Here is a 12,907-nt window from a genome sequence, read left to right as displayed (position 1 = left end):
AACCCTTACGACCAGTGAGGCAGTTGTGAGGACACCATTCCCCCTGACCCTCAGTTTCCTCAACCACAAGACAGGAATAAATACTCCAACACTGCTCAGGGTTGATGAAAGGGCTAAAGGAACATGAGAATCCCGTATTAAGCACTTCCTGCAGAACCAGAGAGCAAATTCTCAAGTATTAATTAATCATAATCATCACAAACTTTATTACGTAACTTTGCCTTAAACACTGGCTAATTCCATGGAGGCACAGTTCTAAGCACTTTACTAATATTGATTTATTTAATCAGTATCAAAAGCTTTAAAATGCAGGTATCTTTTGACCCTACAACTCTATTTCTAGAATTTGATCATAAAGCAAAAACACTCCAGATGATTAGAAACGCTGTATGTAATAATCCCTCTTTGAGAGATTCACCATGTAATCTGCATATTAAAGGCTGTACAACACAGAAACTTGTTTTACTTTGACCCAGTTTTTAAACTTACTTGGCACTGAAACTGCTTTTGGTAGTAGACTCATTTAAGTACCATAGAACTACCACTCCTTACAATGCACTAGCACAAAATATCCAGAATTTATGCAGAATATTCATTTCAGTGTTATTTATAACAGCCAAAAATCAAACAAATATAAAATATTTAATGGAAAGGTGACTAGTTAAGAAAATTATGGTTTGGGGCGCCTGGGTGGCTCAGACGGTTAAGCATCTGTCTTCGGCTCAGGTCATGATCCCAGGGTCCTGGGATTGAGTCCCGCATCGGTCTTCCTGCTCAGCTGGGAGCCTGCTTCTCCCTCTGCCTCTCTCTCTCATGAATAAATAAATAAAATCTTAAAAAAAAAAAAAGAAAGAAAATTATGGTTTGTCAGTATATGATGCAGGAAACTAATGAAGAGAAACTTAAATTTTAAGTATTCATAGAAGTAAAAAGCAGGTTATGAAACTATCTTCATTATGATGCAGGGCTGAAAATGTTAACTGGTTCTTTCTGGGTTACTGGATTACAATTTCTCCCCCCCCCATTGTGCTTTCCAAATTTCCTTTTACTTTAATAATATGGTATCAAAATAATCTGTCCTTACATAGGCAAGAATAGGTGTATATACGTGTAGATATGTTAACAGTATTACAAAATGATTGTCATCAACTGTAAAACAGGAATCATAATACTGAAGTACAAATAAAATTTCATTTATAGGATTCACCATGTAGTACTAACAAGTAAACATATACAAAGCATGCCTCAAAACCAACACCTATTCTCTTCTAAGCTGCTCACAAAATCCAAATAAGATCCCTACATATAGAAGCATAAATGGTAATACCCAAACCAGAAACCAAAAACAAGTATCTACTGATATATACGAGCAACATTTATTGATCTCAGAAACAGAAAAGTTTCAAGAAGGGTGGTAGGTTACAATTTCTGTAAAATTATATTTAACCTATTGTTAGTATATTCTTTATACATACATGCAAATGTAAAACTGCAAAAACACTGCATGAGAATGACACCCACTAACTTCAGTATAGAGAAGGGGGAGGAGCAGGCTTTAGCTCTAGGCTTAAAGTTGTGTTATTTTTTTTTTTTTAAAGCAGTTTTGAAGTTAAAATGGCAAGATGTTAACAACTGTTCACAGAGGTAGGTACATAGAAGTAGGTTTTATTATTTTCTGTACTTTTCTGAATACTTGTACTTCAAATACTTGTATTAAAAATAAAACTTTGAAAGAGCTGTATTTTGTTTTAGCTCCTGACTCCATGATTAGGAACCGGTACAGTCCTTCTGTGCCTCAGTCAATGGTCCTAGGAGGACTCTAGACGGTCATCCACTTCCCCAAGAGTGAGGCCAGGGAAGTGGCTACCATACTGAAAAAACACCCAGAAATCCCTCTCGGGGGAGACAGGAACAAAATTACTCGAGGTAAGTCCTCAACCCTGAGAGAAGCAGTCCAGAGGTCAGAACAGTGCCCAGGAAATCTAGGTACAAAGGAACCTGATAAATGAGACTGGCCTGCAAATCCAACTTTTCAAATGGTTCCTCTCAAAACCATGTTGGTGTGTTTGGCTGTGAGCCAAAAAGCAGAACACACACGTTTATGCAAAAAGAGGGGAGGAAAGTAGTTACACAAATTAAAGCAAAATCCCTAAGTACGCTGGCTCACCTGAAGGCACAAACCCACGCGGTTGCCCCAGCAGGAACTGGGCTGTCCCTACACTCCTGGGAGGGCTTCCCCCAAGAAGCCATGGGACAGCAATCAAGTGACCCCTCAATTGCCAGCCCTGTGTCTGTGATTTCTGCTGTCCCCCTCACTCGTCCTCTCAACAACTATTAGGTAGGCAGTACTACATGCTTGCGAGCATGGGCTTGGAATCCACCAAGCTAGGCTCACCACCGGGTAGCCCCGACACTCCACTGGCCAATAACCACCTCATTGATCCCAAGTTCCCTGTTTTCTAAGGCTGTGTTTTTTAAGTCGGTAGTATCTGGTTAACGGGACTGGTGGGAGGATGAAGTTAGGCGACAGGAGCAAGACATTTTGCACCATACTTGGTACACAGTCCCCTCCGATTCTGGTGGTGGTGATCAAGATGGTCAGGGACTCTGCCCTGATGTAGGGGACGGACTCCAGTGATAGCCATCACCCGGGGGCCATTCAAGGGCTTTCCACATGTCTTTACTTTAGCACTGGAAGTCAGAACTGGCTACATAATTTGTGAGGGCCAGTGCAAAATGAAAATGTTTGCAAAGCATCAAAGATTTAGAGGATGGTAAGCCCAGAGCATTAAACCAAGTGTGGGGCCCTTCGAAGCCTAGGCCCCCCACAGCCACGTGCCCTTGAAGGCAGCCCTGCTAGAAGTAAACATGCTCAGACACTTTGTAGACACTTGAAATTAAGGTCAACAAGAACTCAGCTTCCTAGCCTCATCCAAACACTGGAAGCATCTGGGCAGATGCCAGGGGGAGAGCCACAGCAGAACTAAAGGGGGCTGTAGACCTGAAAATAAAAGCCCATCTTAATTCAACTTGTAAGAAGTTATCAGAGGAAACTGCTGTTTCCTTGTTCTCTGCCATGCACTTACCAGAACTTCCCTAAAAATCTTTCCTTCTTTCCAGTCTACCTCAGAAACAAATTATTTATAGTAAGTATCAGGGGAGTCTGCCCAACTAAAATCTGTAAGCAAGAGGCTACTAGGGGCCTAGTGTCTGCGGGGACAGTCTCGCTTCCCTGGCAGCATGTGATAAAGAAGCACAGCAGACATCAAACTGACAACTAGGTCCTCCATTTCAGTGACCTCTTCAAAAAAGAACTAGGGCTTGTGACAGGCAAGAAGGTGCCCCTGCAGTGACAGTAGGGGGCTAACGGGGTGGCCAAGAAATCCATTTGTGGTCACTTGAAGAAATATTAGATGGTGAAGGGCAGTCACCTCAGGGACCAGAGTCAGGACATTGTGGGACAGGAAGCTCAGGACACAACACAGTTGTTTATATTCAGCCTTCTCCTTAACAGTCATTTAGCAAAGCCAAGCCCTTGAGAACAGGGAACCCTGGTCAGCCTCAAGGCCCCTGGGTTGGGTTTTTTCATTTGTTTGTTTACCCTTTAGTTAAGCAGCAGCACAGTATTCACAAGAAATACATCGTACAAATTTCAACGGTCTCAGGACGCCTGAGTGGACCAGTCGGTAAGCATCTGCCTTCGGCTCAGGTCATGATCCCAGGTCCTGGGATCGAGCCCCGCATCAGGTTTCCTGCTCAGAGGGGAGCCTGCTTCTCCCTCTCCCACTCCCCCCTGCTTGTGTTCCCTCTCTCACTGTGTCTCTGTCAAATAAATAAAATCTTTAAAAAAAATTTTTTTTTCAACGGTCTCCCAATAGCTTCAACGCCAGGCTGGAAGGAAGGCTTCCTATCTGTTAGCTATGTGAACTTGGGGAAATGACACCACCTCTCTGAGCCTCATTTTAATGACATTACGTAGGAAAGCATTTATGTCGTCATCTGGCACATAGGTAAGTGCTCAATAAGTAAACTCAGGCTTCACTCCCTCTACCCGCTCCCAGCTCCCCCCTCTGCATGCCAGTAATCGCATGGCTTAGGCTCCCAGAGAACGTGAATCATTTCTCCTGTGGGTCTTTTCCTAGGACTTCCACTTCCAGACTTCTAAGACTGCAGCAACAGAAGCTGGAGAAATAGCTAATGCCTCCACGTCAGAGTTCCTGCTCAATACACAGATGTTCTTCAAACTTTTGTGTCATGACAAATCCAGATGGTAGATCTGTGCTTGCATTATTTTAATCTTACGATTCAAAGAATATTTATATAACTAATCCAATTGCAGTTAAGACTAAAAAATGTTTGGCCTGTATGTTATAGTCAATTTGACTATACAATTTATAATGTTCAGAGTCATTCAGGGTTAAACACACCACACTTTAAATTTAACTGAGCACCAGATAAAATCCAAATGTGCCTTCACTCTTCTTTTCAAATAGGCACATTTACAACTTACTAGTACCTATAGGCTCTGTTGTTTGAAGTAGATCATGAGTTTCTGTTCTTGGTCAGTTGGCTTTTATTCTATAGACGGTTATGTACTTCTGCTGACCTATCTACCTTCTCATCTGATCTTCCCCCCGACACACAAATCTTTATAATGGCAGGTACAGCCTCAGACCAAGAAACTAGGCCAGGTTCACCAATCTATATGGAAAACCTAAAACCCTGGCCTTAAATTATAAACCCAATATACAAATGCAGTGATCATTAGTTGACAATTAGAATCCAAGACTAATCAACCATTTTCAGTTGTCATATTTTCGAGTCTAACTCTGCATTTTAGTTCACAATAAAACAAAACATGTAAAATGAGAAGCCTACCAGAAAGCCAGGGAGCACATCGGAAGCTGCCTTCTCTCCAATGCTCCTTGTGCAACCTGTCCTGCCACGGACTCCTCTAGAGCCACATGCCTGGCAGTCCTATAGCCAAGGGGACCTCAGCTGGGAGCTCATCCTCCCATGACTTTCAGGGCCATCCACAGAGCAGTGGGTTCCATGAATATTTGTTGAATGGATGAAAATATCAACATGTGATAGTATTAAACAATCAAGGGTCTTATGACATCCTGCTTGCTGATTACCACTCCAAATCTTTCCATATACTAGCACTAGTTTAAAACTTAGCCCAGCATTTACCAGTGAGAAATCATGAAGGTCTTTAGGTAGAAGAATAAGAGATGTAATCACAATACAGTAACATTTTATATCTGAAAAAAAATGTGCTGTTTATAAATCCCTTTTTTCCCTCCATTATCTCATTAACCATCATCATAGGCATTACACAAAGCAGAATGAATTTTTACTGTTTTGATGGCAGAAGGGGGGAAAAGGGTAAAATCCTAACCAATCAACATGAGCTAGGACAGAAAAAAAAATTGAAACTGAAAGGAATCTATTAGTTGATTTTGTCCAACCAACCTAGCAGGAAAACCTGGTAGATGTGTTTCTCTTTCATTACAACTCGATTTTCTCCTACTTTATTCAAAAGCTCTGCACGTAGTCTCACTAGTTCTACCTGTCAAGAGAAAGCAAGATGTCAGTACTGCCTGTTGGAACAGCAGAAAAATCTTCACCCATAGACCCAACGGTATGAACATTGGCCTTTAAAGCCCATCCTGAAGATGGAGAAAAGGTGTGCGGTCTCCTAAGCCTACTTCCTTAACCAGAAAACAAGAGGTTTTTATATTTAAATTGCCACCCAGGCTACACAAAGTATCTTGATAATCTTCAAGTGTAAAGGATACATTCTGCATTCCCCAGAACAAAACACCTAATCCAAACAGATTTTATCTCGTCTCAGTTTAGAAGCTGGTGAGAAAAGCAGGACCGTCCCTCGGTCTCATTCATTCAACAAATACTGGGCACTGGGTGATATTTATTCAGAATTAGCAAATTACCACTATAACCCTGAACTGAATTTAAAAAGCCCTGTCTTAAATATTAAGGCATTATCCCTGTCCCTCACCTTATTGGTCACCTCTAATTGAGAACATTTCTTTTAAGAAAATCAACTGCAACCTCAAAGGTCAGGCAGCTACATCATTCGTTTCAATACCCACAGTCCTATTATAAGCTGCTAAAAATAGCACCTACCTTTCTCCCATTTCCCTTCCTTTCTAATCTCCTCCACATAAAAAAAGGTTAAGTGATGACATCCCATCCAAAGAACAATACATACACACAGCTCCCTCTTCCAGCTTCCAATGGCAGCAACAAGGAAAGTCAAGCACTGATTAAAAAAGAAAAGATACCATACACCAGTATGCCTGTCAAGCGCGTGGACAGGGAGCTCTAGTCCACAAGCTCAGCAAAATCTGAAGAGCCAATCTTGTCAGGAAAGGGGCATTTTTTTTTTTCTGGAAGTCAAAGAACTTGTGAATTGGTTTTAAAAATAAGATGGCAGATGTAGTCAACAGAATTGATTTTTTTTTCCCAGAAATCGGTTTTTAATGAACACCATATAAAGATTATGTATAAGCAAATGAGTCAATTTGAAAGGCAAGAGAGGAATGATATGTGGCACTTCATTTTCTCAGAGTTGATAAGAAGTAAACACAAAAACCTGCCTCTGAAGAGTTGTCTTTTAAGTGAAATTGGACAGGAAAACTGGACTTCATGTTTAAGGATTTTCTTAAGTATTTTCACAGGCGATACTTGGCACACTCATAAAAACGGGACTTATTTCCTTTAAGATTTTCTCATCCCCAACGATTAGCCAATGATTTTTATTTAACAGTTTCACTGCAGTTATGACTTTTTTTAAAGCTTAAAGTTACAAAATGTTATTTTTTAGTACCAATGCAATAGGGCGTGTGGGGGCATGGCAGGTGAAACCAAAAGGCTGTGTCAAATTTAGGGCCCATTGATTTTAACACAAAACTGTTACTAAACTGACAAATTAATCTGCTTTTAAGGGACCCTAAGGCCCCACTAACAATCATTCACCACCTTTAAATAATCCACCTAGAAATTAACCTGAGTAATCAACCAGTTTTCAATCCTTGAACCCCAAGTGGTTTGGTGGTTTTGTCACCTCCGCTTTGTGATGCTATTTGTAAATTTAAAACTCATCCACTAAAGAAATAACAATGATCAGAACCACCAGACTTCCTTTTTAGGAACTACTTAAGTATCCAAAGTTAGCTTTCAGTAGTACAGGTAATGTCACCCTTTCCTATTTGGAATTACCCTCAACAAACTTTGGCTTTGAGTGGACTGCAAAACAAAACCATAGTACTGCATTCTATTAAGACAAGCTACAAAATAATCAGTTACTTAATTTAGAAAATCTAAAACACTTGGCAACTCTTAACCTACATGGCACTTTGAATTTTAAAGGACACGCATAATCAGATAACCTCCTTAACTAGCTCCAGGTGTGGGTGGATAATGTCCCTTTATCACAAAGATAACTGACATCAACAAATGAACAAAACAGAATTTGAACTCAATTTTTTATCTCTGCTCCATTCACAAGGTCATGCATTTACTTCAATCACCATCCTTCCCCACAAAAAAACAAAAACAAGCCATTAAGCTTTAGGGGAAACATTTCCTTCACATAAACTAGAGTAAGTCCTAGACAAGAAAACAGTACAAAACCCGTCCTTGTCCAGCGTTTCTTGATCATGATAGCTTTCATAGTCTTTCTTAGAACAGCAGTAAGTTTAATTCCTAGAAGGCACTGGCAAATCTCTGCCAGGACAATCTACAGTAAAACCGACTGCATGTGTCCAACAAGATCACAGAAGGGTCAATGTTTTTAACCAGCCACTGCAACTCTACATGAAGAGCTAACAAGGTAAACCTGGTAATTGTATAGGATCGAACACAGCCAATGTCAGTGAGGTTCCCCCTGAACACAAACATGCAGCTCTGGGGAAATAGAATTTCTGGAACAATACATGATGCTTGCATAATTCCACAAAAACACGAGTGCATTATTAAAATAATGTTCAGTCCCAGCATTGTGGGGACACTTCCCACCTAAACTTCTCAGCACAAGCCTGGCCTAAAAACACAGCTGGGATCCAGGGTAAAAGCCACAGGCACCCACGACAGGAACGGTGGGACAATGCCTGCCCCTACCCAGTCCCGACCAGGCTTCGATGTAGTTTAGTCCCGTCTACTTTACGGTAATGTGCTTTTAAAACCTCGCCGCGACCGAGGTCATAGCTTTAGAGATCTAATAACAACCAAATGACCGGGGCTGCCGGGCACTTAGTAAGCCATTCTGGTTATGGCTCTTTAATAGTACCTGGAGTTCTGCTAAAGGGAGAGCAGAAAACTCCTGCCTCCCAGGAAAGAAAGTCCTTTGCGGGGAGCACAGAGGGAAGCAAAGAACCGGATCGCAGGCAGAGGACGCCCCGCCGCCGCGGCCCCATCTCTCCCGCACCCCCAGCACGCCCCTCTCCCCGCAGGGGGGCGGCCGGGGCCACACCTTTACCTGTCAGCTCCACCACCCCCTCCTCCGCCCCGCCGGCGGCCACTCGGAGTCCCAGCACAGCTCCAGAGCAGGCTGCAGGAGAAAGAACCCCAAATGCATCCCATCCCAAAGCAAGGAAGCAAAAAGGCTGCTCCTCCAGGCGGAGGGACACCGGGCACGTCGGGGTGCGAGAGACGACACGCCACCCCTGTCCCGCACCTACCAGATAATCCATGTACAGAAACGCCTCAGTTATCCGGAGATCAGACATCCGGCAGCCTAAAGCATCCGGAACGGCTCCGAACCCGGAAAAAAAAGCAGCTTCTCTGGCTGCGAGCGAGCAGCCCCTGAAAAAGCCAGCAACAACGAAAATAGCCGAGAGCAGCCGAGCAGCCGAAGATTACACAAGGGGCGCGGCGATTGGCTGGGCGGGCGGGCAGAAGGAAAGGAGAGCGCTCATTGGCTGCGGTGCCTATAAAAAGCAGGCCACTGCGGGTGGTAGGAGAGAAGCGCGGGAGCGGCGAGGGAGCTGGTTCCTGTGAGCTGCGCGGAGGGCGGGGGCTAGGGCTGCGCGGGCGGAAGAGCGAACCGGGAAGAGCGGAAAATCGGCTGGTGCTGCAGCAACTGCCCGAGTTCTGCGTGCTTCCGTAGCAGCCTGTTCGGGTAGAGCGGAGCAGAACTGTGCTCCAGTGCCGGAGAGCCGTAGTATCCCCTCCCGTCCTCAGTAGGAAGCGAGCCCTGAAGCGGGAGGCGTGGTAGCCACCGACACCTAACGCCGCTCTCGGGAGTGATTTCCTGCGGGCTCCGCGGCCTCTAGACAGCACCGAGGGGGCGCCTAAGGAATGTACTCTGCACAGGCAGGCCTGTGACCCCCCCCCCCAACCTTGAGGATGTGAATCTTCGAAGCGGACAGCTCCAGCCTGATATCCCTCAGGGTACACAGAAGCTTAGGACACAGCCAGAGGTAACAGAGGAGGCTCCCTTAGAACACCAGGTTGCCCTCAGATTTCCCTGTCCACCACGTGAAAGGGGGAAAAAAATTTTGAGGGACACGGTAGACCTCAAACACCGGAAAGAAGCTGTCAGTTCTTCACAGGCTTAGAGTCCAATTACACTGAGCACAAATCCATCATCCCTAAAGAAAATGAGCAATAGAACAAGCAGCTTTCTGACAAGACCTATGTCATACACTGTTGTGACCCGCTGTCCTGGTTAAGAGGTAAGAGTATAAGCAGGTGCATTTGAGACTTGTGCATTTCCTGGTAAATAACTTCGAAATTGGCTTTGGGATTTTGCTATTCCATGAAGGGAGGAGGGAGGTCTGAATCAGTCAAGAAGCCAGATAAGAACACTCACTCAGGATTTGGATTTTGTTTAAGATTCAGGCTGAACAACCACACAATGCCAGACATACCAACTTAGGCTCACATGACTGAAGTACTGCAGCCAAGCCACCCCCCAAATAGTTGGAGATCGGAAAGGATCGCTCTCACCTGTATTATTAGGGCTCCCCTACAAAAATGTTTTAATAGAAAAACTTCATCTGAAATCTTTCTGAAGAGACTGCCGACTGTATAAATGTTTAGGGGTTGGATTTTTATTTTCCCCCTAACTTGGCATCTTCTCTTTTTGCATCCTCAAGAATGCATTTCCTTACTGTAAGTTTACCTGCAGCTGCCAAACAATGGAATTCACCCTAAATGTGCAGGAAGGGAATGCAGCCCCTTACAGGGAGCTTCAGGTTAGTGAGCCATGTGATTTGGGGTATTCTGTCTTATCTCTCTGAATGAACGAACCTGTTTCCTCTACTAAACATTGAGCATTCCTGTGGCCAGAGAATTTTTTTTTTTAAGGAACTGAAGGACAAATATACACTTAGTACAGAACTTGACTTTGTTGATCAGATTTGCACACAAAATTGTGTAAATTGAACTTCTGCAGAAATTTCAATGACTTTTGCCTATGCAGGAGCTAACTTGACTCAATTGCATTAAGCCATTAGATCCAGTTTTGACTGATTTATCAGAATGCCAAGAACATCGATTTAGAAGAGATTTTGACCTGGATTCTAAAGGGATGAGCTTCCCTAAACCTACAGCACAGCTGGTTGAAACCGACTGCAGAAGTCGGAGTCCTCTCAAATTTGCTAGCAAAAATAACTCAAATAGACTGGAAACGTTTTGGGTTTGTTTGTTGTTGTTGTTTTTCCTTTCCATGAAAAAGCATACTGCAAATAAGATAAAGAGCTTGAGTTAGCAAAGAGACACTTTTGGTCCATTGTCTTAAAAAATTGAGGTCTTGACTACTGCCCAGTCAGACTCTTAAACAGCCTATCAGTTTCTATGCAAGGGAGGATAACGCTCAGGAGCCACTGGCTTCTGCCTTCCTTTGAAAGCTAACCTTAAAAGACTCCTCAACAGAAGGTCCATTAGGCTAAACATGGTTCATCCTACTTCCAGGAATGAGTAAATGAGCTCAAAGCAGGGAGATGAATTTACCTCAAGTTCCAAAGGCTGCACCATAGTAGTCACCATATTCCACAATATTTGTACATTCTAACACCAAGGAAAACCTTGTGTTTGATGTATTAAAAAATCCTAAGTGGGGCGCCTGGATGGCTCAGTTGGTTAAGCATCTGCTTTCGGCCCAGGTCATGATCCCAGGGTCCTGGGATTGAGCCCCGCATCGGGCTCCCTGCTCGGTGGAAAGCCTGCTTCTCCCTTTCCCACTCCCCCTGCTTGTGTTTCCTCTCTCACTGTGTCTCTGTCAGATAAATAAATAAAATCTTTAAATAAAAATAATAAAAATAAAAAATCCCAAGCAGCAATGTCCACAAGAGCCAAACTATGGAAAGAGCCCAGATGTCCATCGATGGATGAATGGATAAAGAGGTGGTGTGTGCATGTGCGTACACACACACACACACACTGGAATATTACTCAGCCATTAAAAATGAAATCTTAACATTTGCAACAGCGTGGATAGAACTAGAAGGTTTTATACTAAGTGAAATAAGTCAATCAGAGAAACACACAACATGATTTCACTCATATGGAATTTAAGAAACAAAACAGGATCGTAGGGGAAGGGAGGGAAAAATAAGGAAATCAGAGAGGGAGACAAACCATAAGAGACTATTAACTCTAGGAAACAAACTGAAGATTACTGGAGGGGAGGTGGGGGAGAGATGGGGTAATTGGGGGATGGGCATTAAGGAGGGCACGTGATGTAATGAGCACTGGGTGTTATATGCAACTGATGAATCACTAAATTCTACCCCTGAAACTAATAATAGTGTGTTAATTGAATTTAAATAAAAATTTTTTTAAATCCTATATTACCTTTTGGAAAAGAATCTTCAAAAACCTGAAGCTTCAGAACTCCATATGGAGCACATCTTTTCAGTTAGATGTTAGTCACCTGGGATGTGTATACACTATTGTGCAGAGGAAAGATGCTAACATCATTAATTGGGATGAACAGATACCACACTACCTACTATGTGAAGCTGCAGTCTTAGCTGATGGATATTGCTATTGGGTAGTCACTCCAAAGGTGCTTTATAAAGCGTGTAGGGGTTAGAATGCATTCACTTCACCATTTGCCAATTAACAGGCCACAGTCTTGAATAAGACATTGTCTATTGATGTAGGCCCCTGCCTTTGCTCTCAATAAAATGAACGACCCTCTTCCAGACACCTAACATGTATAAACTCATAAGGCAACTGCATTACTACACAGATTTTGGGAAAGAGGGTGTCACTGTTGCCTGTCAAAAGCAAGGAGAAATTCTTTTATGATAGGCCATAGTCTACAATTCTATGAAGACCACTAACTAGCCAGATTTAGAGGAAAGTTTGTTAAAGCATCACTTGGAAACAAATGCATTTTTGCAACTTGTCTCCCAAAGTCTACCATCCAGAAAAATCAACGTATTAGTGGCTATTTCCATCTACTGTTTTTGTTGTTTGATAGAACTTATGGAAAAGTATAGTCTTTACTAGTTTTGTATCATGCACTCACTTTATATAAACTTCACTATATCCTGAAACTTCCTAAGTGTTTCGTAGCTATGTAAAGCTCTACTATATAAATGTACCAGGATAAATTCCTTAGTAGATACTCTGGTAAATATTGCAGTGAATGCTGGCTTGTAGGATTGTTAACATCTCCTTATAAGAATTATCCTAAGAATATTCTAGAAATGAATTATTGGTACAAAGGGTATGAGCACTTTTAATACTCATTTTTGTACTAGCTTATAGGCTTCTGTCCCCTGCCCCCAACTCCAAAGTAGGAGATGTTTATCTTGCCTCATTCTTGCTTTGCGTATATGCCTGCATAGTTGAGAGATAGTGTCTTTCATTAGACTCTTAAACCACATGGGGCGCCTGGGTGGCTCAGTTGTTAAGCGTCTGCCTTTGG

The 12,907-nt window shown here is 42.8% G+C and overlaps 1 protein-coding gene across 6 annotated transcripts in view; it reads right to left on the bottom strand.

The window, feature by feature from the left end:
- Positions 1-8,853, bottom strand: part of ARL15 (ARF like GTPase 15) — a 395,889-nt gene extending 387,036 nt beyond the window's left edge. For 4 of the 6 annotated variants that reach the window (XM_073890916.1, XM_025867288.2, XM_073890917.1 and 1 more), the window contains exon 1: positions 8,706-8,853. In XM_073890916.1, coding sequence (XP_073747017.1) covers positions 8,706-8,753 — 48 coding nt within the window. In that variant the 5' untranslated portion in view covers positions 8,754-8,853. The remainder of the gene's footprint in view (positions 1-8,705) is intronic. The other 2 variants (XM_025867289.2, XM_073890919.1) reach the window with 2 other exon arrangements.
- Positions 8,854-12,907: the final 4,054 nt, after the last annotated feature.

This window comes from Callorhinus ursinus, unplaced genomic scaffold (genome assembly GCF_003265705.2).
Source record: "Callorhinus ursinus isolate GAN/ISIS: 27379988/994484 unplaced genomic scaffold, GSC_fseal_2.0 scaffold3, whole genome shotgun sequence".
NCBI classification, from domain to species: domain Eukaryota; kingdom Metazoa; phylum Chordata; class Mammalia; order Carnivora; family Otariidae; genus Callorhinus; species Callorhinus ursinus.
Note: the sequence above shows the minus strand (reverse complement) of the source record. Positions and strands in the feature narration are given on the sequence as shown.